The 27,838-nt window shown below is 37.8% G+C and overlaps 1 protein-coding gene across 1 annotated transcript in view; it reads left to right on the top strand.

Annotated features, from left to right (window-relative positions):
• The window catches only part of PKHD1 (PKHD1 ciliary IPT domain containing fibrocystin/polyductin), a 442,956-nt gene that overhangs the window by 386,822 nt on the left and 28,296 nt on the right, over positions 1-27,838 (top strand). The window contains exons 59-62 of the mRNA XM_080805609.1: positions 8,343-9,354; positions 19,542-19,677; positions 20,601-20,688; positions 27,480-27,587. Of these exons, the coding sequence (XP_080661735.1) occupies positions 8,343-9,354; positions 19,542-19,677; positions 20,601-20,688; positions 27,480-27,587 (1,344 nt within the window). The remainder of the gene's footprint in view (positions 1-8,342; positions 9,355-19,541; positions 19,678-20,600; positions 20,689-27,479; positions 27,588-27,838) is intronic.

The raw sequence follows: 27,838 nt of genomic DNA, 5'->3' as shown, positions 1-27,838 counted from the left end.
TTACCACTTCCATTAGTCTGTGGACTTGTTGTCAGATATTTCTATACTGAAGCTCTCCTGAGCAACTATTTTATATTAGTTGCAGCAACCATGGATGATCACCATCTGGCCACCGAAGACCAATCTAAGCAGTAACCAGAGCCATGCCCCGCCCCCCCCCCCCCCCACTCATTGATAAGCTGTGAAATCCGTAGGATGCCTCTGATAGTGTCCAACTTCTATACCACATTAGAGAGTATAAGGGTATAGCACATTTTGCTTACCATCACTGCTTCCTGCAATCACCACCACAAGTCCACCATCTACATCTCCAGAATACACATCTCTTGTCTGGTCATTCATGGGTTCACTCAAGCTTTGACTCTCTTTCCCCAAATCTTGCTCCTGGTTCTCTGTGGAACTCTTAAATTAGAATCAGGAAACTACTGTCTATTTTCACAGAGTGTTCTGGAACACTTTTATCTCAAGCCTATCTATTGTCACACCTTCAAACCTTCTTCTTCATCTTCAGTTCTTCTCCATTTCAATGTTATTCACATGCTCTATGTCATATCTGTTAAGGAAAACCCCTGCTTCTCTGAGACTGGTGACATTAGGCTCACGACCTGCTCTTTCTACTTGATGTGTTTTATATTGACATAGTAAGCACTACTTTTCATCCCCTGAAAGACACTGAAACTAGTTCACAGTTTCCTTCTCCGTTCTAACTCTGCCATCATTTTTTCCAAGTAAATAATTCATCTGAAACCTTGACTGCTCTGGAAATAAAGACTACCCAGTTAAGAACAAGCAAAGCCTATTTATTCTGAGTTTGCTATAGCAAGGGAATTCACCACCGTCACTTGCATTTGGCAGAGGCTCAAAGGCAGAGAGAGTAAGAAGTTTCTGGTGGAAAAAAGTGAAGGGTTCTGGTGTGCTCTGATTGGAAGCTGTTGTTGTCATGGAGAAGCTGGAGGTGAGCTCATTAGAAATGGGGCATCCCAGGTGATTGATCAGAGACATGTACTTGGCTTTCTTCATTTGGTCCTAAGATGAACGTGGGGAAGGAAATTGGGGAAGATGACAGTTATTAATTAGGTGCTGGCTGTTTGGGGCTGATTGTTTTAAGGATTATTGTTTGTTCATCCTGGACTAGTTGATGCAGATAGAAATGTGACTTTCATGGACTGCTTGTTTCTTGGCCTGTTCACTGAAGACCGTGGATCAGAGTTCTGTTTTCATACATGGTCTGGCTATTGTCTGTGTATTCACTCTCTTACTGCTCAAGTCATCTTCAAGGCTTCTCTAGGAGAATACTTGGATAAAATTGTTGTTGCTGTTATTATTATTATTATTATTATTTTTGGAGTATGCTTTTTCTCCATTCTACCTTACCATTTGCTGACAAAGTCACAGCACTGAAATTGTCATCACCACCAACTTTCAAAATCACAAACTCAAGTATCCTACTCAAAGACCATGGCTCATGTCTTTCCAGCTCACTTCGTCAAGGGTCCTTTCCTTGAGGTAGATATCTATCTATCTATCTATCTATCTATATATATATATCCCTTGCATCATTTCCCTCCTTATGCAGCTGAGATATGCTATGCTTCATTACAATTGGTTCTTTGAAAATATTTTTAGTAGCTGTGACCCTCTGCCCCTTTGTCCCAGTCACAGACAAAAACCTAAGGTTCAGTGAACCCAGCCATTTTGTCTTCTGTCTTCCCATGACATCTTACTATATCCAAGACATCTACTCATCCACTCTCTGCAACTTACTGTGAAGGTGATGGAGTTGAGGTTTCAAGGTTGTTGCTTACACAGGCCACTTCCAAGATTCCAGAAGAAATGTCAGCACTGTGTTTGCATGGCCCTATGTTTTTGTAAAATTTGCAAATTTGAGACATTTTAACCAAATTTTAAGATAACAACCCTCTTCTTGCTCTAAATTCTCCTTCATCATAAGCACTGTGGGGATGGGTGGCAATGGACACAGCATTTTTAAGATCTAGCTAAGGGGGAGTTGAGCTGGACATGCATTTGATAGCAGTTTAAGAAGGTGTGTGTGTGTGTGTGTGGTTTTTTTTTTAAAGATTTTATTTATTTACTTGTCAGAGAGAGAGATCACAAGTAGGCAGAGAGTCAGGCAAAGAGAGAGGGGGAAGCAAGCTATCCGCTCAGCAGGGATGCTGAGGCAGATGCGGGGCTCAATCCCAAGACCCTGAGATCATGACCTGAGCCGAAGGCAGCGGCTTAATCCACTGAGCCACCCAGGCGCCCCGAAGGTGTGGTTTTTGTGGTACAAGATCACTTCTAATGAAAGTTCCTACTAGCCATTTATGTCATCTCACCCATGCTGTGACACACAGGAGCCAGACGCTAGGTCTCACATGTTGTGAATGTATCTTAAGGCATGTAGAGGAAATGAGAGGTAGAGGAGAAGTAGGTTTTTGGTTGACTTTGCCACAGAAGTTACTCTATAAAAAGTTATTCAAATATTACAGCTCATACATGAGGAAGACTTTGTAAGAAATTTCCCACATTTGACAGTCCTGAACATTTATATGTTACCAATCACAAGTTGTGAAACTAAAAGGAACTTTTCTAAACTACCAGTGATAGAAAATAAATGTCAATCATCCAGGTTAAAGGCAAGACTGAATCACCTTTCTACCCCACTGTAGAAAATATTACAACATTGTTGTCACATAAAAAGGCAACACAAAAGCATACAAAAAGAAATAAGAAAAAACATACAGTGGTATTTTGGGTACCTAATTCATAGTATTAATTTTCCCTAGATTTTATCATGTTTATGGTATTTATAAGGTTTACATTTATAACTGTGTTGTGACTTCTTTTCTCATTTTAACTAGTAGTTACTCATTTTGAATTCACAGTTTTGTATTTACTTTCACAGAATGGTTCCCCAAGGTTATATAAGCACTAAAATCAGAAAGACCGAGTTCACTCCCCTTGCACAATGACAGTTTCCCACCATTTTATCAATCTGCAAACATTCCACCCATCATCTCTCCCTGCATCCCAGCTGCCAGCATATACCTTCACCCCTAACTTCCAGTTGATGTCCTTGTTTTGCCTCACATGTCCCAGCAGATGACTGCCTTCAGCCTGCCTCTTACCTTGACCTACCTGCACACTTTCTGTCCTTCCTACTCCTGGAGACATGAAGTCTTTTGAACCATCATAGTCCACCCATTTTTGAAAGCTCTGGACTCTGTTCTCCCTTAGCCTCTCAAGGAGTTTACTCTGTCCTTCATCCATTTCCTGCAATACCAGTCTCTCCCTTTTTATGGATTCTCTCTTACCTGCAGAATTTTAGCTATTGTCTAAATGCAACAATCTGACTTTTGTTTCCTATTATACGTTATAAGGCTTTGAATTATCATCGTTATGCTGTAGCTGGTTTTCACAATCTCATCTTGAGTGCCACACCAAAGTACTTCAATAAAATTTGGTATTAACTATTTTAAAAGAACCTACTTTTCAGCTCACATAGGGCACTTCCTTTATATAGATTCCTTATTGTCAAAATTCTAAGGTAGAAATTCCTGCTAGAAGTAAACCTGTTCTATCAGAGATGACTGTATATTGCTTTAGTGGAATTATTTTGGTCTTGGTTTTATGTGTTTTAACTTCCTTTATAAAGAAGAATTTTCTAGGTAACTATAATAACATGTACACCATGTAAATAATTTCTTTTCCCAGTGGGTTACTTGTATACAGTTTTATCTCCTTTTCAAAGAGGTGGGAACAATCACATCCTAATCATCATTCTCATACTACTGTCAAAGGAACCTCAGCTCTGATTTCTGAGATATGTGGGCCAGAAAAACACACATAAGCTGGACAGCCTGAAGATATAAATTAATACGTTATTTATTACAGGTTTTTTATGGTTTTATTCCTAAGATAACAAGAATTGTAGGGTATATGATTTTGGAGAAAAAAGTGTTTTGTTTGTTTTATGTTTTGTCAAAAAGACCTGAAACAAAGAAGTAATTTAAATATTCTTTATACTTACATTGGATCAAATGGGTATGTCTTCCATTTTATGGGCATATGGGAAGGAAGACATGGGGATAATATTTTATAGTAACCAATGTTTTATGAAACTCTTTTTTACTTAACTTAGGAGATACTAATTATTGACTTCATGAAAGTCAGAGTGGTAAGTCTCCAAGCAAATGTTTCAGACATCAGAAAACATGTGTTCCTTTTTTATTTTAAGACTTCGTTTATTCATTTAAGAGAGAGAGACAGAGATAGTACACAAGCAGGGGGAAAGGCAGAGGGAGAGGGAGAAAGAGAAGCAGACTCCCTGTTGAGCCAGCCAGGAGCCCCATTCAGGGCTTGATCCCAGGACCTGGAGATTGTGACCCAAGCGGAAAGCAGATGCTTAACCATCTGAGCCACCCAGGTGCCCTGCATATGTTCCTTTTATAGTAAAATATTCACACACAGAGCTTCAAAACACAAAAAAGGAATACATTAGGAATAGAAACAATGTGTGTAATGGACTTTGCACTAGCTACCCTGAATAAGAAAGGTTATTTAGTTTAAATAAGCAAATAATTTCTGCATATTTAAGTAGCTGTATGTGTCTGCCATTTAATCTTTATCACATCACAGTGCTTAGTAATAACAAAAAGGCAACTCACTCCTAACAGTGAAGAGAGAAGTGACATAGTAACAAAATCTCCTTTCTGTTAATGGGTTAAGTATGCACAAGGCATTCAGTAAATGTTTATTGAACTTCTTGCCTGGTTTCTAGGGTTCATAATCTAACTCATACAAAATTCTGACCGGTTATGACAATTTGACAGTGACTTCTACTCTGTCACCTTGTTCCTTGCTTGTCATGGACCTGAGTCCTGGACCCTCCAGGGTATACTTATGGTTTGCAACACAGACATTCCACACAGGTTGTGCTTTCTTGAACTTGCTCATTCACACTTTCTCCGACCCTTTCTTATACAAACTCTTCAGGGGTGCCTGGGTGGCTCAGTGGGTTAAGTAGCTGCCTTCACCTCAGGTCCTGATCTCAGGATCCTGGGATTGAGTCCTGCATCAGGGAGTCTGCTTCTGCTTCTGCCTGCTGCTCCCCCTGCTTGTGTACTTGCTCTCTCTCTGGCTCTCCGTCAAATAAGTAAATTAAAAAAAAAAAAAAAAAGATCTTGCCTCCAACATGGTTTGTTAGTCATATTCTGCTCCATCCAATGTCACTGTGAAAAAAGGAGCTTTGGATCCTGCAGGTAGAGTGGCTTGGGGGTCCAGCTTTCTTGGTGGCCTAGTTTCTGGGAGTCACATGTAAGAATAAACAAATGAATGAAAAGAACTCTATACTACACTACTTTGAAGGTATGCATTCTACTAGTATAGCTCCAATGTCATATTACTCTAAAAGAATATTTGAATCACATTATAAATCATCTACTTTTGTTATTTTAGCTTTGGAAGACACCTGCCATTAGGACTAGAAATAAATAAAAACTCATCTTTCTACATGTGTATTTATTTAATGACTTATTTAAGAAAAAAATGTTTTGTCAAAACAGAATCCTTTTATAGACAAATCAATTATGTGATTTAGGGATATAAGAAAATTCTTATAAATATAATCAGTTATAATTTCAATCTTGTGTTTTCATGTAAAATAGATGAATTTCTCAAGGTATTGGACTTTATCATATATTAGAGTCAATTCAGGAAGCAGATCTCATAATAACTTTTTGTAGTATGTTCTGTTGTTATTGTCAGAAGTTGGTTTAAAATGTATTCAAGTTATAGAATAATAATCTATAACTAGATACCTGACAAAAATAAATAAAAATTATTTTAGGGGTCCCTGGGTGGCTCAGTCAGTTAAGCGTCTGCCTTCAGCTCAATCAGTCATGATTCCAGTGTCCTGGGATCGAGCCCCACGTCAGGAAGCCTGCTTCTCCCTCTCCTCTGCAGCTCTCCCTGCTTGTGTGCTCACACTCTCTCTCTCTCTTTGTCAATTAAATAAATAACATCTTTCAAAAAATATGTAAAAATAAGAGTCTTGCAAAGAGCATGATACATCAAGCAACTAATACATACTAAGAAGCATCTACTATGTTTGTGGTAGGCTCTTAATCCCTGTGGTAGTTTAAATAGGAGATATGGTTCCTGGCCTTGAAAAATAACCCTTTAAGGGCACCAAAACCTACAAATTCTGCATAATTTATCAAACCACATATCTTTAGTAGCAGAATGATTGAGAATCATATCAAGTAAGAGAGTGCTTATTTTATTTAGGGACAGCTCCAAAAATTAAGCAGTCTCCAGGGATCACTTTAAAAAACATTGTATCTCCTGAATCAGAAGCAGGAGAAACAATATCAGAAATATATAGAACTGGATGAAATGTGAACAATTAGTCAACATGACATCAACATGGCTGGAAAAAAAAATGTTTTAAAAGAAGGAGAGTGAGAGGTAAAGTTTAGAAAAGGGGAAGTGGTGAGTGTCAGGGTTTTTTATGAGAGAAGACCACCTAACTATCTCATTTCAAAAGGATATATCTGTAGTAAAGACTGTTGTATCAGAATCTCAGAGAACATGTGTGTTAAGATCATGGAATTAATTCCCTTCATACTGGTTCCATGCTTTTGGAAACAACTCTTGATTTAACATTAGTGTTTCCATATTATATGACCATACGGAGAAAACGCGTTATGTAAAAATAACCCTTCTTTTATTTTGATAATTAAATCTCTATTTAAATTAATAACAGTATTCAATTTAGTGATTCCATCTCTTTGAGTTAGAACAATCTGAATTTTCTGTTTTAGCCTGTGTCTGTTTTCTACTTCTCTATTTCATCTAAGTTGTTCAATTTGTTAGCATGAGGTGGTTTGTAGTAGTCTCTTAACATTTGTCTGTAGGATCTGTGGTAATAATCTTTTTCATACCTGAAACTGGTGATTTGTGCTCTCTTTTTATCTTGATCTGTCTAGTGAAGGGGTTAAACAATTTATTGATATTTTCCAAGCATCAAATTTTAGCTTTGTTCACTCATTCTCTTTTTGTTTCTTTACCTCTTTTCTATTTCATGGATTTCTGCTGTTATATTTATTATTTCCTTTCTTCTATTTATTCTGGATTTGTTTTGCTTAATTTCTAAATTTGTAAGGCAGAACATTATTACTCTTAGACAACTCTTCTTTTGTAATATAAGCAGTTAACATTATAACTTTCCTTCATAGCACTGTTTTCACTGCATCTAACAAATTCTGACATGCTAGAATTTTATTATTATTCAGCTTGAAATATTTTATAATTTCCCTCATAATTTTGACTATTATTATTATTGTTGTTGAGGCACAAGTAAACCATGTGGCCTGCTCCCAAAGCAACATTTTGGTAATTAAATTTATTGATGTCATAGACAGCATTGGCACAGATTTCTAAACGTATCATATGGAAGGAAGGATATAGGAGGAGGCTAGATCATGTCCAAATGTAGTAATTTTATTTTTTGGTTCCAGTCCTGAGGCTAATTTGATGACCTTGCAGTTAAAGGCAAATTAAAATACCTTGAAGATAATACAAGATAACTTTGTGAATATCAATTTTAAATCAATGGAATTCTGTTTGTTGGAAGTTAAAATATCCCTGTGGATTTAGAATAAGAATGGCTTGTGTTTCATAGACAGGAGGATTAGGAATGGTAAGAATAATGGATTATGCTTTTTCTCTAAATTCTTGATTATCCTGAATAATCCTCAACTTGTGCTCTATTTAATGGCAATACTCCCCAAATTACTACTTTCTTTTTTTCTTCTTCTTGTACTATTTTTTTACTCTTTGTGTTTAGAGAAAAGAGAGAACAAGAAAATTATATAGTCTGACATCCAAACTCTTTCACAAACTTTCACAGTAAACCTCTTCAATTTTAATACACCTCCATAAGTTTTCCATTCCAGCCCCTTCAATCTACCTCCCTTTTCATTGACTTGAATATTATTACCTCCTCTCCCCATCCTTTTTCCATTATGAAGGCCTTAGTGATTATTCCTTTTCCTTAATTATATGACTTATTCAAATCTTTTTTCACTTAGTTATTATGTCCATTTTTACCTTTATATAATACATATTATGTATTATGTATTTTTGTTATTAATAACTGTTATTTAATATGTGTATCCTTCTGTATTTTACCCAGACGTCTTTGCATATTCAGTATCTAAGCACACTTAAAAGTTTAATAAGTGTTTCATAAGGTTACAGATGATACTAAGAATGATGGATTGCAAATCATCTTTGAGAGGTTGTGGTTCATATATCACTTACTTTCTTTTATTTTATAGGTACATTTAGAGAAGAACAGAAATGCACATACCGAGCCCTGATACAAGGCTACATTTGCAAACAGACTGACCAAGTGATCTTAATTCTTGACAATGCTGATGCCACCTGGGCCATGAGGAAGTTATATCCAGTTGTATCCGTTACTCGTGATTTTGTTGACACATTTAGTGGTGTAAATTTTAATACTCCATGTTCTGCTTCAGGACCTGTATCTACTTTCTATTCCATTTTACCCACCAGAGAAATCACCAAGGTTTGCTTTGTGGAACAACCTCCCCAAGTGTTGCGTTTTTTTCTATTGGGGAACAAAAGTGCCTCTAAGCTTCTCTTGGCTATATTCTACCATGAATTCCAGAGCCCCCGTGTTTTCATAAGGGAAAGTTTCATTCCACCCATTCTGGTTCAGTCGACTTCCTCATTGCTGGATGAGTCTATTGGTTCTAACTACTTTAACATCTTGGATAACCTCTTGTATGTTGTCCTACAAGGACCAGAGCCCATTGAAATACGCTCAGGGGTCTCCATTCATTTGACCCTCACTGTGACATTTTCAGTCCTAGAAAAGGGCTGGGAAATCATCATCCTTGAAAGACTAATGGACTTCTTGCAGGTTCGCCAAGACCAAATCAGATTTATTTATGAGATGTCTGGCAATGAAGCAACCTTAAAGGCCATTGCTGACAATAAAGCAAAGAGAAAGCGCAATTGCCCAATTGTGAGTTGTGCCAGTCATTACAGAGTTGGTCAACGTAAACCTCTCATGATGGAAATGAGTTCATACAGTGTCCCACCAATCACTGTGGAAACTGTCTCAAAAGTGATAGTCATTGAAATTGGTGATCTGCCAACAATAAGGAGCACTGGACTGATTTCATATTTATCAAGTAACAAATTACAGAATTTGGCTTACCAGATTATCACTGCTCAGCAGACTGGAGTACTAGAGAATGTTCTGAATATGACTGTTGGGGCCTTACTGGTAACTCAGTCAAAGGGAGTCACTGGCTATGGGTGAGTACTAATTATAATATCATCTGAACAGGGGCTGATTTCTTGGGTATGTATTACAAATGTCGGCTGACTTCCATTGAATCATATAACCTGTCTGTTTCTTAAGGTAAGATTAAAAACTTAGAGAGTCACTTAGACACTTAAATTGTTAATTAAAAGTTTTTTTAATTAAATCTATATTCTTCATGACTATTCTATATCTTGGATGGTTGAAAATGTTATATTTTGGTACCTTAAGGTGAAAAGCATGTAGGAAGAAATTTTTGCAAAGCAGTTTGTTTTCAGTTCATTTGTCCATTCTTTTATTCATGTAATAAATTTAAGTAGTAGGCTTTGCTAAGGTGAAACAGATATGATCTTTGCCTTAAGGAACAGAAACACAATGTATCACAATTCCAATGAGCTACATGCTGAAAGGTGAGTACTGAGGAGGATGATAATAATTCTTCCTACAGGAACTGGGGAGGGAAATTTTGGAGGGATAACTAGGAATTTACTAGGGTAACACAATTACTCTCATTGGGTTTTATTTAGCCTAGGATTATAAAGCCCTTAAGAGGATGCCTTTGTCAAATTGTATGAGGCAGGAATATCCCTGTTGTCAACTATGTTTATGGCAGAGACCTGTGTAAGATCTGTAACATCCTTTGTGCTATGTTATTCTGACTGTGAATGCTTGTGTTTTGGAGTCCTTCACCAGATTTTTGTTCAATAGACATGTCAGAATTAAATTTACCTGAATGTTTTTCTGAGCCTAGTGAATGGAGAAGCATGAGAAGTATGCAATAAGGGAAGGCAAGTGTAAATTACTTTCAATTTTATAGATTGTGTTAGCTAAAGGATAAATTGACTAGCCCAAGTTCATCTAAGGTTGTCTCTCATAAGGTCCAGACTATAAGTCCCAAGATCCAATTTTTAGCAGATGTAAAAGAACCAAAAATGATAGCCTAGTCTAAGAGACAAGATGAGCTTGTTATAATACTTAAGGAACATATATAAAACCAACCATTTCACAGATGAACACTGCTAGTTATAAAATACTAAATGTGGGCAGCATAGCTGTTCCTTATAAAGTTGTCACTGCTACTGGAAAATAAGCTCAAACCCATGTGCATTTTCAGTTGATACTAGGTCTCTGAAATAGGTAAAATTATTTAGATTCTGAGATATATTATTCAATGAAATTTTTAGAAGATTCATTTTTTTAGATCATTCTAATGTTACTGCTTTTTCATCTTATTTGTGGTAGTACTAATAAATAAATAATTGATATTTAATGGATATTAGTTACTTCTGGTTACCATCTTCAATGGGTATGGGATTTGCTATAAAATGCGAGTAAAAACAAAAAGACACACCTTCACATCATTAGGCATATTTAACTAGTACATCGATTTCCTTTTTAAACACAGAGCAATATATCCAAATGAAAGCTTAGCTAGTGTTTTTGTATCTTTTTTTTACCTGAATTACAACGTAGATAGGTGTTCCTTTTCCCAACAGTACATTGATATGTATAGGAGATATGAAAAGAAAATTCAAGCAGTTTTGCTTTCCTTAAATTCTTGTTGATTTGAAAAGCTTTAGGAATTGTTATCCTAGAATTAAAAAGTACTCTGGGTTACATGATTGCTCGGAACCTGTTGAATCTTGGATATTTTAGGGTGCCTGAGTGGCTCAGTTATTAAGAGTCTGCCTTCTGCTCAGGTCATGATCCCAGGGTCCTGGAATCGAGCCCCTCATGAGGCTCCCTGCTCAGCGGGAAGCCTGCTTCTCCCTCTCCCCATCCCCCTGCTTGTAGTCCCTCTCTTGCTGACTCTTTCTCTCTCCGTCAAATAAATATAAAATAAAATTTTTAAAAAATCTTGAATATTTTTATCAACTACCAAACTGTCACTATGTTATTGATGTCATTAGGCAATAATGCATCATAATATAAGAATCAAGAACCTGAAAAAAATGATGCCAGTGCACCTTAGCTTATATTCAAATATCTTTTTTCTTTACCCCAATATCATTTAGATCCCACTGAGTTCTTATAAATATATTATATGCATGGCTGACTAGAGAGAAAAAGGGCCAATCCATTGCTAAATATTATTTAGATTTTACTGAGCTTTTTCTAATAGGTCATCATTCCCAAATAACTGATTTTTGTGTTGCATATAAAAAGAGACTCCATGAATATTTAGCCTTTATGTAGAAGGAGAGAAGAGTCAAAGAATAGAAGCAATAGAGGTATAGCAGAGGAAACCCAGCAAAAAGAGTGGGTCCGACACCAGTTTAGGTACACACACATATCTGTGGGGGTAGCACTCCATTACAAAGAGGCGACACAGCTTCAGAGAGGAGATCACCTTTATGGCCACCATCCATCATTGCCATCATGTTTTCACTTTCGACTCAGATATTTCTGATTTAATGTGAAGCTGCCGAACATGTATATTATAGCATCGATTTTTCTGTTGGAATGTGTTCTATTCCCCCATCTCTCTCTGTTCCTCTCATATTTTAAGAGAGATTTCAAACATAAGACAAAAAGTAAATCTTCTGAAGGTAAGGAAAGCTGCTTCTTAAGTACATCTGAATAAATCTCTGCAGAATGAGAAATGCCTTGTCCTAAGGGATAGAATGAAAATTAGCAAGGTTTCCCATGGTCCAAAGAATTGCACAATATGCTAAACAGCCCTGGAGCCCTGCGCAGGCCTGGGGCCAGCCCTGTTTCTTTCAACTCTGATCAGTGTCAGTTGGGGCTTCCATTGAACCCAGTGCAGAGCCATTGACAAGCTAATGAACTGACCTTGACAAAGCAGAATCAGCCCCAGGATGCAGGCCTTTTCAGTGAAAACTACCAAGGATGTTCCTGAGAGGTTCACTCGTGTTAATATAATGGGTTTGCACAAACTGAGGCCATATTGGGCATTTACTTTTTAAGGGGCATACTACCAGCTTTCCAAAAGTTATTAACTTCTTTAATGGGGGTCCGGGTAGAAATGGAGTTCTCTCTACTTTTTAATTAAATAATGCAAAGTGAATTGGCCTCTCCTGGTCTTTATCCTCTTCGAGAGGCATGTGGATTTAAATTCTGTCTGCTAGGCTAAGTCAATTCCATGAACCTGTTTTCCATCTTCCAAAACTTCATTGACCTCTGTTGTCAATACTTCTCTCTTCTCCTGCCTTCTTAACGTCTTTGTTGGTTTATACCATTTTTATTTATTTGTATTCTTTTAAGTAATTTCAGTGGAGTAGGGGACACAGAGATAAACATAATTGCAATCTGCCCTTTTTAAACCGGACATTCTGCATAGGAGTCTTATTTCTATATTCTGTCTTTTATCTGGAATCCTGGCAGGACCTATTTTGTATTGCTTACCTTTGTTTCAGTAGGAACTTGATTTTTGCTCTCTTAATTTTTTTTTCCTTCCTTTCTCCTCTTCTCTCTCCCTTTCCCCTCCTTCACTATAAACAAAATTTTAAAAATACCTTTAAATAAATTACATGTATCTGAATCTTTTTTGGACGTTTAAATGTTGAAATGCCAAAGCTCTTTATGGTTGGCACAGTTGTTAAAAGGGCCTCCCAAAGATGGGCTGCCCTAGTGCCAGGAATCTGTGAATATGGTCACATAGCACTTCATTAAATACAGTATGTTCTGTGGCACAGTTGACACAAAGACAGACTCTCCAATGATTATCAAGATTATCAAGTTTGGCCCAAATAATAACATGAGCTCTTAAAAGATGAGAGCTTTCTCCTGCTCTGGCAGAAGAGGGACACAGAGAGATTCAAGGTGTGAAAGGCTTGATGTGTCACCATTTTTAAGATGGAAGAGACCACGTGGAAAAAAAAAAGCAGGTGGAATAAATAGAGAATGGACCTTGGCTGATGGCCAGTGAGGAAACATGGACCTCCATTCTATAGCCACAAAGAAATAAATTCCACCACAATCTGAGTGAGTTTAGAAGTGGATTCTCCCTGAGAGCTTCTAGCAGTATACCTAGCCAAGCCAGTCTGGACACTTGATCCACAACCCCCAAAATAATAAATTGTATTATTTTAAGCCATTAAATTTGTGGTCATTTGTTACACAGTAATAAACTATGTAATATGTAATATGCTGTCTCAAATAAGGTTCTCTGTTAATGACATTGCCAGGATCCTTGGCTCCTGAAAACAGATCTAGTGAGGGTGAGCAAGACACTGTAGGAGGGTCTGTGTGTTCTTGAGCCCATCACCTTAGTATAGAGAGGAGAGCTAGCTGAGACCATTGGTGAGACTAACGACAAATAGCCAACTGACGGTCTCCTTGAACATCATCTGCATATCCCTAGGCACCTGCTCTCCACACCCTTAAGCACCTGCTCTCTAGGACACAGCTGTCAGGAGCATACAAGAACAGAATCTCCTATCAACATGTGAGGACATTCTTTCCAAGACTGGCAGAATGTTCTTTCTGGAAGAGATTTCTGTATTACCAGCTTGTCTCTTTCCACCTTCATGGCAAAACCACTGACCTGCCATTGAAAAAAGTTTCTGTGCTATTTCTTTTTTTCGCTACAATACAAATTTGTTGCTTTGTTGTTAGGTGAATGGCAAAATTGTCATAATGGTATTTCATATATCTGGCTTTGTGGGAAAATGAGATGCTCTGCTTAGTCAAACTTTCCATTTAGTTAAAAACTGTTCCTTTTATCACTACATTTTAAAAGCGTTCATCCCTTAAACTGAAAACAAACAAACAAAAAAACCACAACATATTATCCAGACTTATTAAACAGGAAATAATGTAAACCATTCTCATTTTTATTGATGATTCATGGTCATCATTAAAATTATCATTTATTTCACAGTCCTGTTTCTGCAGTGATACCCTTAGGGATCATGGCTCCAGATCACTAAGTCCTTGATTCTACTTCTGCAGGTTATGTTTCTCTGCTATTTTCCTTATAAACAAGATGTTAATTGTAATCCATTGCTGCAGCTGACATATCTGCATTTAGCCAGTCCCCATTCACATTCGCATGTAGTTCTAATTCCAAAATTGAACCCTGCTACCTTAAAACCAAGTAGTTAAGGTCTCTGTACAGATGGTGAAGTTGTAGGTAAATATAATAAGGACTCATATAAACTCACATTTCAACGTCTTGGATTTCCCAAGCAGTCATTGAACAGCGATTATGTCCAAAAAATTATATGGCTCCGGTGAAAATCTAGAGATTCAAAAATTAATGAATAGAGAAAACAAACATTTACACAAATATTTAACAAGAATATATTATATTAAATCTAATCCTATATATAATTACAAAGTAATTAATTCAATATGAACCTGCTTCACCATTAGTCTAGTTTTTCATAAAATTAACTTCAGTTATATTCGCTTTAGTATATTTTTATCTTTATAATAATTATTAGGTCAATGCTTCAACTTACATTATATTCCCAAGAGTGGCCTAAGCCCACTGTCATGCACAATAAATGATCATTAAATATTTGTTGCAAACAGTGAAAATGTAACCTGTTTGGCTTCTCTGCTGTTCTGATACTCCTGTGTAGCCAATATCCTGTATTAGATCTCTTCCAACAAATAAATCTTGGATCTGCGTTTCCCGGCCACCATGTGACTGCTACAGCACCCTAATGCAAACAGGACATTTTGAATAGTTTGTCTCTGATCCTAAAGAATGTATTCAGAGTTTCCATTATCCCAGATAAGACAGTCATGATAAATTTATTATAAAATATTATTTTAAATGAGTTTCCATCTAAAATATTTAGGTTTTAACCATTGAGTTGACCTTGTTGGAAGACGTGCCAGGCTTATTCTCTGCCCATTTCACTGCCTATTCATGACAACCTACACCTAGGGTGGCTCAAGGCTCAATTCAAAATGAATAATTTCAAAGAACCACAGAGTTTAATAACAAGTATTAAAGCAGAGCAGGAAGCGTACCAAATGAGGAGTATACCAGAACTTGAAGTTGGCCAGGCCAAGATAGGTAGTGGCTTTCCAGAGGCAGGTAAAGACCTAAGAGCAGAAGAAGTACATGGTGGTACTGATTTGTCATCGTGTTACTACAGTAACATGTACTGGGTTCTTACAGTGTCTCGGGTTTGGAAACACTTCATTGTCGTGCCAGAAGGAGATCATCTGATCACAAGACATTTCTCCCCTCTTCTCTCCCTAGGAGTTGACAGCAGCTAAAGGCATCTGGCTAAGTTTAATAGGGAGCATAAGGACTGGGAAACATAAGTAAAATGGTATGTGTATACTCTGAGAGATAGCCAGGAAAGTCATTCTTGCTTTACCAACTATATGGGGTGGGGGGAGGTGTGAGAAGAGGGGACTGTGTTCCCGAGGAACAGAGGTCATGGTGTTTTGTTTATCTCTTCACATTCACAGTACCTAGAACATTTGTCCATAGTAGAAGAGTTAACGTGTTTGTTAAACTGAGTTGACTGGAGAACTTACTTTCTTCTTCTAGGGTATGAAATCTTGCAAACTTCTTTGGAATTCAAGCCCCCTTGTGGCTCATTAAGCTTCTGCCCTATCTAGCCTGGTTAGAACAGGACTGATTGAAAATGCAGGACCCCTGAAACATTTAATCAAAACATGGGGCACTTGTACAGGAACCTGAGTGAGTCCCTTTGAGGAGGCGAAGGTTGAAGAAGGAACAAGGAAGGACCTCTAATGCCCCTACCTTCAGCCCACCCCCCTGGGTCTTGCCCAGAGCCAGCTTTCAGTAGGCTTTATTTCTTTGTTTGCTAGGTTTGCCATGCAAATAGAAATAATCTTGTCATCTGCAGAGTAAGCGTTTCAGGATCTGGCAGATTGAAAAGCAAGAATTGGCGTGAACAGTGGTGATCTCTGAACTGGAAAAATGTCTGTATTCTCTTGTTGTTTGTTGTTGTTATTGTTGTTGATTTTGTTGTTGTTGTTGTTTAGCTTATACTTAAGCATTAAAGGGGAAAAAAAATTCTTTCACATACCTGACTGGGTATTGGAAGCTGTTAAATAGTGGTTAAAACTGGGAGGATTGGAGGGAACTTTCCTCCCCCATTCTTTAAAGTTTGGCTGTAGGTCCTTCTGCCCGCAGGCTACAGTCACATTAGCAGTTGGAAATTGGATAACGACAGCACAATGACAAATCCAGGTTGCTTGCAATAAGTTGCTAATCCCTTTGCTTTAATATCGGAGCAGCGTATAATGATGTTTGGACATCACTCCAGTTTACTGACGACCCCACTGGGGCCAGCAATAGAACCTTACAACTGTCTAACAAGGCGTCAGGTGACTCCCGTCGTCACAGCAACGGACACTGGAATCTAATCTTCCCTCCATCCCTTCTAGCACCCAATAACGCCTAGATTATATAAGTGGCCCATCATTGCTTGGTAACTTGAATCAATTAACGTTAATTCGCACAATGCTATGATGTATTGTGATCACTTTCATTTCAGGGAAGGGGGAGAAATTGCTATAAGTCACCTAAAATGAGGTTGTCTGTGGTGCTGAGGTATTAATTGGGTGTCCATATTAAATGCAAAAGGAGCCCCATCGTGAAAGGAAAGTGGATGAGTGACTCTCTTGGCTGCTATTGACCTATCAGAAGAAGACAGTGCCCTTTTCCTTTGCTTTTATCTATTACAGTTTTCCCTATTGCGTGTCAAGTTGATGTATTATAAAAAATTCATTTGGTGACCTTTCACCCCCTTAGCAGATTAAACAATTTCACTTCGATGGCATCATTAACAGGACCCTGCATTTAATGATGATTTCTCTAAAAGGCCACGGAGATTCGATTTTAAGCTAACAGATTTATTGCACTATTATAACATATCGTAAAAAACTGTACCACCTACGGTCAGGTTTTAGGATAGAAACTGCTTAAGAGTTTATGTGGAGCTTAAAGTGGTATTACCTTGGGATATGCTGTAGCAGCAAGTCTCTGACCTCCAGTGAGATGCTGTTTACATTTAATAAGAGATGTTTGCTCACAATAAACTTTAAAGTGTGTCAGGGACGGGCCTTTCAGCGCCTTTTCAGGCAGTTAGCTCCCATGTCTTCGTCTCTAGACATCAGCGTGCTTATGTCAGGATCTCCGCTGGAGTTTTTGGCTTCCCTAACCCCATTGCTAGCCTGCACCCCACCCCACATCAGAAAGCGTTTAAGAAATGAGTTAGGGGGGACATAGGATCCGGTAGCAATGTTAGAATTTTCCAATAACTGGAGCCATGGAAGAATAGAATTAATAGCATGGCTTTAAAAAATCTGATTTAAATTGTTCCCCTTAAGAAAAGAAAAAAAAAAAAGAAAGGAGAAAAAAGAAAGGCTTTTTTCACTCAGGCTAAGCAAACTAATAAATGATGACTAGGCTGCTGTATGCTGAATTCCCAGTGAGTGATTCTAGCGCAGAGGTCCTGCCTGAGCCCATAGATGACCAAAGGGGATTCTTAGCTACCCTGTCTCCCTTTCCCAGGATTCTCCGAGGAGAGGGAGAGAAAGTGCTCCCTACAGAAACTTCATAGTTTGTGATCCATAGCAATTGCTCTGCTACTCTTTCCTCTTTTTGGGAATAATTGTTGTCTTTGCCTGATATACACCTTCCGTGTTAAATAAATATTTTATCCTTTTCTCCTTAGATGAGAGAGGAAAAAACAACCAGTTGGGGGGATAAAGTAGTTGACTTACAAGTGTTTAATTGGGACAGGGTAGGCTACCTTTTTTTTTTTAATTCAAAACCTTTTTAGAACTGACCTAAGCTGTTTTGAGAGTAAATCAACAATGGGTGCTCTATACCAGGGTAACACATGAGATATGTGATGTCTGTATATTTCCATGTAATTGCTAAAAATCTATTGCATGACTGTGGTGTATAACATATGATAGGCTTAATAAGACAATAGATATATAACCTGTGATGTTCTTTAATGAAGCTAGGTTGCTCATCAAATACACCAAAGCTTTGGGAAAAAAGATGTTTTGAGGTATCATGAACCATTTATTTTATTTTGTATTTATTGTATTTTATTGCTAAGTCACATCAGCAATTAATGTGTTTGAAAGAGGTGAGAAACAATATAGCTCATTGGTTAACTGCTCTTTTTTTTTTTTTTTAAGATTTTACTTATTCATTTCATGGACAGAGATCACAAGTAGGCAGAGAGGCAGGCAGAGAGAGGGGAGGAAGCAGGCTCCCCGACGAGCAGAGAGCCCGATGCGGGGCTCGATGCGGGGCTTGATGCCAGGACCCTGGGACCATAACCTGAGCCGAAGGCAGAGGCTTTAACCCACTGAGCCACCCAGGCACCCCTGGTTAACTGCTCTAGACCTTGATCATACACTTAACCATTTGTCATACCTTTGACAAGTTACTTAAGCCCTTTGGGGTCTCAGTTTCTTCAAGTTTAAGTTCAAGTTTAAAGAAGTACCTACATCACACTGTCATTTTAAAGATTCAATGGGTTTATATGTGGAAAGCTTAGAATAGTACCTGGTACACAGTAAGTGTTCAGCATATATGAATTTTAAGTTATTATTCGCCCTAAGGGCTTCATTCAATTAAAATAGATTAATCAATCAATTCCACAGTTACGTAGCCTATTTAGTGCAAGCACACTGTGGAGAATGTAAATACGGAAGGGTTGTTGTGAGGGTTACGTGAGCTATTCTATGTAAAAGAGTGTTGTTGCCCGAATTGCTCTTAGGCATCTCTTCCAGTTCTTTTCGGTGACATCATCTTGTTACCACGGAATCAGGCATCCTTGAAGTCTTTATCCCATAAAAATTGGAAAACATCACAAATGAGAGCCTTTTGGGGGAGAGCTGGTTTACGAGCAGACTACTGAACATATCTGCACCTTCTAAATATTTTAGTCTGATACGGCATTTTTGGGGTGGATATTAAAGAACGGTGATAAAAATCTAAGTCCATAATTTGTGCTTCTTCCCACCCCTCCTGCATACCCCGTCCATCCTTTACCAATGCTAAGCAAACATAAAAAATAAACATTTAATTATTCTTGGGTTGTAAGGTCATATTTCCTATATACCACATTACGAAGTTTCTAGAAACAATAGTAAATGCAAATATTTTCACTGGGTAATAATGCACTTTAGAAATCAGTTCCTGCCACGATAGCTGTAACCTTATGGATGTATTCTCTTTTTTGTCAACACATGCCAGAAATACAAGCAGTTTTAAAACTGAGAACTTGATATATATTCGGCCGTATGCTCTCTCGGTCCTGGTCCAGCCTTCAGATGGAGAAGTGGGAAAAGAGCTTACAGTACAACCACGGCTCGTTTTTCTGGATAAGCAGGTAACTGGTTCATGGGGAACAGCGTCTATTGAGAGCTGGGAGCATGTCGTGTCTGGTGCACGTCACACATATACCGAGTAGTCCCCAAGTACTATCAGCTGCACTGAGAACCTCTACAGACTCTGTCGTCTGCCTTCCACCTCACAGCTGACTTCCTTCCACTTTCATGAGTGCCCAGAATTTGATTAAGAGTGAAAATAAAAGTCTAATGCTTTTCCTCAGCTAATCCTTGAAGCGGGTTTCTTGTATCTTCTGGAAATCTAGCCTTTCCAGAGAAGTCATTTCATATGCTAATGAAAGAATGTCTGCTATCACATCTGCATTACCGTTTTATGTTATTGTAAATGATTTCTCTTGTGTGTGGTTAAGTCAATCATCAATGAAGGCGTCTGTGCTTAATTCTGATTTTAGTGTCCATGCCCTCTCATTCTACTTTATCTTTTCTATATTTACTCAAGTCATGGGGGGAAGGAAGGGAAATATGGCAGTTAAATCAGCTTTCTATTCTTTATCATAAAAATGCACCCCTGACATGTTTGTGCGTGGAGGAAGCTGTAAGATTGAGGTCTACACTTTGAAACCTGGCCCTTCAGAGGGAATCTGGCAGTCAGCTGGGTCCTGCTTCTTTTTCTCAAGCATGACTTCCTTGTTAATCTTCAACCCGTACTGCCACTCTCCTCTTCTGTAAAGTTAGCTTTCCTTTCTCTTCATTAACCTGCCTCAACTTCTCCTGCAATAATCTCGATGAGCTAATTTTGATATATTTTAACACAAGAGAGAAAATATTCATCACTTTCCTTCCTTTGCCTGTCTCTACTGAGTTGTGTTTCATAAAAGAGCCTGATTTCTTTTCCATTTTAGATAACTTCACAAAAATTCTCTTTTCAATCCAACTCCTCCCATCCTGTTTTTTTGATTTCCAGAATCGGAGGATAGAGTCCTTGGGCCCTCCCTCAGAGCCTTGGGCCATTTCTGTTTCCCTGGAAGGGACATCAGATTCAGTGTTGAAAGGTAGGTCCTTGTGACATTCAGACACCTGTCACTACAACATCTGCAAGAAAATGTTTGTAGCCATTAGAATTCCTAGCAAGGTCGGTAATAGTGTCTTGGGTAATTTGGAAGAAATCTCCTTTATCCCCAGTCTACAATGTCATATCTGTGAAAAGCAAGATTAGACTGGCAATAAATACTTAAGGAGCCTCCTCCTCTTCTCCCCTTGCGTGATGAAGTAGCATTTTTGTCATAACCATATTCCCAATATGATGTAAAAAAAAGGACATGTCCCCCAAGACAAATGATTCTGGTACAGTATCATGGACTGGCCCAGGGATCAAGGCACAGGTATGATATGGTTCTTTTTTTTTTCCCCCCTTAAGATTTATTTATTTATCTGAGAGAAAGACAGAGAGACAGATAGACAGCAGGGGCGTGAGGTGGGGGGGGGGGCAGTGGAAGAGGGAGAGAGAGATTCCAAGCTGACTCCCTGCTGAGGGCAAAGCCCACATGAGGGCTCAATCTTAGGACCTTGAGAGCTGAAATCAAGAGCTGGGTGATTAACCAACTGAGCCACCCAGGCACCCCTATGATGTGGTTTCTATGGGGAAATAGAAACACTCTCAGGGTTATGAGGAAAAAATACAATGGCAAATGCAAAGCACGTGGTCCAGAGCAGGTCCTCAGAGTTTAGTTTCCCTTCTCCACCTTTCTTTGTCCTCTGTTGCCTTTCTGTTCGGTCCTAGTACCACTGCTAGTTTCATTTACTTTCCCTGAAGTTGTGCATATAAAAAACCAAACAAACAAAAAAAAAACACACCATTGCATTCTTTGCCTGTATGAGTTTGACTATTTTAGATACTACATGTAAGTAGACTCATACTGTATTTGTCTTTCTGTGGCTGGCTTATTTCACTTAGCATCATGTCTTTAAGATTCACCTGGGTTGTTGCATATTTCTGAATTTTCTTTATTTAAGACTGAATAGTATGCCATTGATGCACACATTGCATTTTTAAAATCCATTCATCTGTTGACGAACATTTAGATTGTTTCCATGTCTTAGGTAGTATGAATAACACTGCAATGAACATGGGGGTTTGGAACCTATTTGAGATCTTGATTTCAATTCTTTTGGATAAATACCCAGAAGTGGGCTTGCTGGATTATATGGTAATTCTATTTCTATTTTTGTGAAGAATCTCCATACTGTTTTCCATAGTGGCTACACTATTTTGCATTCCCATCAACAGTGTATGAGAGTTCCAGTTTCTCCACATCATTACTAACACTTAACTTTCTTCCTTCCTTCCTTTCTCTCTCTCTCTTTCTCTTTTTTATAATAGCCATCCTAATAGGTGTGAGGTTATATTTCATTGTAGTTTTAGTCTGCATTTCCCTGATGATTAGCGATGTTGAGCATCTTTTCATATACAATAGTTATTGGCCACTTGTAGGTTTTCTTTGGAGAAATGTTTGATTGAAACTTTAGCTCATTTTTTAAAATCAGGTTATTAGCTTTTTTTATCCTATTGAGATGTAGGGGTTTCTTACATATTTTAGAAATTAACACCTTATGAGATATATAGCTTGTGAATATTTTCTCCCATTTTGTAAGTTGCCTTTTCACCCTGTTGATTATTTGCTTTGCTGCACAGAGCTTTTTAGTTTGATATAATCCTACTTGTCTAACTTTGCTTTACATGTCCACAGTACCCAAAGAAATCTACAGATTAAGTGCAATCTCTATCAAAATCCTAATAGCATTTCTTGTAGAAATAGAGAAAACAACTCTAAAATTTATATGGAACCACAACAGATCCTGAAAAGCCAAAGCAATCTTGAAAAAGAAAAACAAGATTGAAAGCATCACACTTTGTGGTTTCACTATTACAAAACTACAAAAGTTAAAACAGTATGGTACTGGCCTGAAGATAAAGGTATAGACCAACTGAACAGAATAAAGAGGCTAGAAATAAATCCACACATATATGGCCAACTGATATTCAACAAGGGAGCCAAGAACACACAATGGGGAAGGATATACACTTTTTAGCAAATAGTTTTGAGGAACTAGATATCCACCTGGAAAAGAATGAAATTGGAGCATTATTTTACACCTTACAGAAAAAGTAACTCAAAATGGATCAAAATCTCAAACGTAAGACCTGAATCTATAAAACCCTTAGAAGAAAAACAAGTTTCTTGACCATGGTCATGGCAATGATTTCACCATGGACATCAAATGACACCAATGGCATTAAACACACAGGCAACCATTAGAAGCAAGGTAAAAGATATATTGTTAACTCTTTTAAAAAATCAACTTATCAGATTTCTATGTACTTCACGAATTGGTTAGGACATTTCTGTTGCTTTTGGGTTGTTGTAAATGACTCCTCTACCAGTTCAAAATATCAGCCTATCCATAAAGTAACTGGATTCCAAAAATAAGCCATGACTTCACAGTTACTTCTTGCTCTACCCTGGCTGTGAGCCTAAGCTCCTTCACAGGCAAAGGTACCCCTCATCAATTCCAGAAAACAGAATTAGTCTCTTCTGAAAATGTTCTTGAAATAAAATCTTCCAAAAAAGGGTCGGGGGGCAGCTGGGTGGCTCAGTGGGTTAAACCTCTGCCTTCAGCTCAGATCATGATCTCAGGGTCCTGGGATCGAGCCCCAAATCAGGCTCTCTGCCCACCAGGGAGCCTGTTTCCCTCTCTCTCTCTGCCTCCCTTTCTGCCTGCTTGTGATCTCTGTCTGTCAAGTAAATAAATAAAATCTTTAAAAAAAAAAGTTCCTAAGGAGGCAATTGACATTTCATGATTAAATATTTCATAGCTTCAAAACCCTTACTGTTTCAGGCTTGTCTCATTCTCTTCCTTTCTTATTAGAGCTATAAATTTGTCTGCTATCTCTTTCTAATTTGCCTTTCAACTATTGTGGCCTATAAATTCCCTACCCTATCTACTTACTTATCAATAAACTAAATCTTTTCAGCCTGTACACAAAAATGATTTTCCCAAACTTCCACAGTGTTGTTACTCTCCTGAGCACTCTGTCCACTTTCTGCTTGTACAATCCAATTTTAAAGGCCCAGGAAATGCTGCTTATTCTGTGAGACTCACCTCATAGACTCCATGTTTTCCATTCTTCTAGTCATAACAACGTATATTTTACTCAATTTGGTGAAAGTAACACCCATATTGCTGACTCCTATTTTTGTCTTCTTGGTCATTTCTTTACCAAAGCGGTTAAGCCTGAAACTCCTTAGGTTTAAAATCCCGAGGAAGGAGGACAGGCCAACATGATGGGGATGTGCAAATTTGCAGAAACAAGCCACATCATTAAGAAAGTAAGATAATTAAGCAAAGCTACCCAATGTTGGCCAGTAAAAATTAAACATTCAAAATTGTATTAGGAGGTAGTTTTAAACTGCCTGTTTTGATGATGTCATTCTGTCCATTATTCAATGACATTTAGCTGTTGCTGACATTTTGATATGAGATTCATAAGACAGAACAGTAATTGGTTTACTTTCTGACCTTAAGACAACAGTGTCAAAAATATCAATTTTCAGCTTTTTCTTCATATTTTAGTAATGTGTACATCAACTACCTCACCCAGAAACTGAAGCTCACCTACCCCTATCCTCTATTCCATATTATACCCACATTCCATATCTTATCCATATTCCAGACTTAACACACACTCATACCTATCTTTGTCCTTTCAGGCTGCTATAATGGAAAACCACAGACAGAGTGGCTTATAAACAAAGAAATTTATTTCTCTCCGTTCTGGAGAATAGGAAGTCCCAGATCAAAGTGCTGGCAAATTTGGCATCCGGAGAAGGCAGGCTTCCTAATTCATAGATGGCTGTCTTCTCACTAAGTCCTCACGTGGCAAAAGGGGCAAGAGAGCTTTTTGGAGTTTTTTTTTTATAAGGGTACTTATCACTAGTCACTCCACAAAAGTCCTACCTCCAAATCCCAGAGATTAAGTTTCCACATTTGAATTTTGGAGGGACACAAACATTCAGTCCATTACCCATACTCTATAACTTACTCTGTAACTTACTCTATAACCCTAACCCTAACTCCATATTCCTTTTTTAAAAAAATATTGTGATAAAATACATACAGCATAAACTTGCTGTCATAACCATTTTTACATGTGCAGTTCAGTTACCTCTATTCCTCCCTTATTCCTACCTCATATGTTTACCCATATTTTGTACTTTACTCATACTCTATACCTTGCTCATACTTCATAACTCACCATTCTTCATATAATACCCATACCTACCACCTTACCCATGTTCTCTGTTTTCCCCATCCACAGTTCTTTCTTCTGGACCATACCTTATTCAGACTCCATGCTTTACTTTGCCCCAGTCCTCACACCCTCCCCCAATCCTTCATTATTTCTCTTTCAGTTGTTCCAAATATGTCATCATTGACTAGCTTAGAATCATATTGTGACTATGCAAAATGAATGAAACTGTTTGCTATTTTATTTAATGAACCACATCATACTCAGCCAGCTGACTCATCTGGATTAGTATTGTCAGAACTATTTTCCTTGGAAGATTTACTGAGGAAGCATAAGGAATGGGCTGAAGTCATTTCTATGCACACATTTTGGTGTGTGTCATGAAGTAGGGAAAATGAGCTTGTGGAGTTTTGTGTTTTTAGAATGTCCACATCACCAAAACAGCTTTTTTCATATGGCTCTTGGAACCATCATGAAATACTTCTTTTTAACTATGGAAAGAGTGGAACCCAAACTATTTGGGATGGATGGCCTAGCTTATTCTAAGTATTTCCCGGAGGAAAACAATAACAACGAAACCATATCTGTATGTCTAGTCTAAACCTTTTATACTTATCTCGGTAGATCCCCCTCAGTAAAAAAGAAGGTTATAATCAATTAACAAAAAAAGTAAATTTATGTACTGGAAGATAATTATTGAAGGGTCCTATAGACCCTTTCATATTCAATTACAGATCCTAGTTGTAGGAAAAAATATGTACTTAATATTTTAAAAAATGCAGTCTCAACATTAATGATATGCCAGTTTACTAATATTGCCAGGGATGAGAAGGATAGTTGTGGGGGAGAATTGGGTATTTTGGAAACCATATGCCCCAGAGAAACCCATTCAGGTAGCACTCGCTGCTAAGTCACATGGTCGATTTCAATCTTGCTTCAAGCCCAGCACCCCACCTCATCCCAAGTTCCCCCAGCCAGTACACTGCTTATACCAGCTTGATCAGGGAGCCTGTCGATGGCATTTGTATATTTTACAATTACCATTCTAGAGATATGATGAACCCTGGAGTAATATACTGTACTTGGCAGCAACTGCCTCAGCTTTTGGGCACATATGCTTCAAATCTGAGAATATCATAGATATATATGGGAATCTTTGTAGAGATCTCTGAGGCAAGCTGGTATTTAACACAAAAGCAAACCCATTTGGAGCTAAAACACTTTCCATTAGGCAGTTTGGCGGCTGTTCTACGAGCCAGACTCACTGTGCTCGACGGACACATTTCGATTAAATGCTGCTTTGTATTCCTCCAAAGATGGGAACAATAAGGACGTTTGTCAAAGGAAAAACTGCAGCAAACGATTTCATGTTGAACATCTGTACTCTGCAGTTCATTGTTTGCAAGAGTTTATTGACCATAATTTTGATGCATATAGGTTTTAAAGTGTATAAACTGCATTTATCTTTGGCGCCTATCATTTATTTGAGTCTTGGCTTATTTATTTCCATTTTTCTGGGCATTTTATTTATTTTGGGATGCTGAAGAGATGAAGGAAAAGATGCTTTTGAAAAAGAAGTTTTAGTTAGCTCTGCAAAATTGATGAGGAAAGACAGTGTTTCCACAAAACGGATTAAGCAATTGAATTGAAAAATGTTAACACTAAGCATATTATAACTTTATGATACCTTTCAGCCTTAAAGATCTCAAACCAATTTATAAACTTTAAGACCACTCTCCCAACTCATTGTCCATCATATCAATCATCATGACATTTCCAGAGTGAACTGTAGCAGCTGCTAATTAGCAAAGTAATTTGAGGGTAGTGGAGTCAGAAGACTAATTAATGGCGTTGTGAATGTGATCCTGAGTTAAGTTGCCTTCTTTCACTTTAAAAATGGATGGCCTAATGTTAGAAGATGTAGACTTGCTTTTTTTTTTTTTTTTTGCATTTTATTCATGGGAACCATAGCCAAGGCAACCCAAGTTGCTAAATCAGGGTAGCCTTTATCAGTCATGATTTGATGCATAGCTGTGGTCCTGATCTATTGGCCTAACTCTGCCACCACATAAACTACAGATCCCTTGAATAAAAGAGAGGCAGAGCCTAGAAACTGACCATCTATAAGATAATAGATTTTCTTTCTTGACAGACATTTAATAATGAAATAGTCAACATATTGTAGTAGTTAAGAATGTCAACTTGGAAATCAGGCAGACGTGGGGCTATAACCCCCACACCAAGTAATTTCACCTTTCATAAGGTGATCTATTTCCTGTTGTACAGTTTATTTAAAATTATGTATCTGAGGCACACCATCCGGCCTGGCAAACTTTCAATTACTTGTTACTATTATTCTTTCTTGGATTATTTGGTTCCACGATTTATCTAAGAAAAGCCTGATGGATTTTATAATCTGTTTCATTAAATCTTTTTTTCCATTAATGTCCAATTGCCTCTTTACAGAGAAGACTTGAAGAAACTACCTTGAGTAGGTAACTAACATTTACGTTTTGTTTCTGTGTTTGTTTGTAGGGTGTACTCGGGCAGAAAGTCAAGATGGTTATGTGAGCTTCTCCAACTTGGCAGTTTTGATCTCTGGGTCAAATTGGCACTTTCTTTTTACTGTCACTTCCCCTCCAGGTAATATTAGCAGAGTGTGTTTTCACTATCTGTTTCTCAAAAAAAAAAAAAAAAAGCCCCTATTTTATAGGAATAACTCCTATCATGAGTAAGAAGTCATCACAGTTTAGAGAAAAAAATCACTTGGCTATATCATTAAGGTATGAGAAACAAGAACTCATGTAGAAATTAAGTCCCCGGAGAATTCTGGTAAGCAAGAATCCAAATATACATTTTCTTCTAGTTGTTAAAATTTACTTTGGATGCTTTTT

This window comes from Martes martes (assembly GCF_963455335.1).
Source record: "Martes martes genome assembly, chromosome: 6".
Lineage (NCBI taxonomy): Eukaryota > Metazoa > Chordata > Mammalia > Carnivora > Mustelidae > Martes > Martes martes.
Note: the sequence above shows the minus strand (reverse complement) of the source record. Positions and strands in the feature narration are given on the sequence as shown.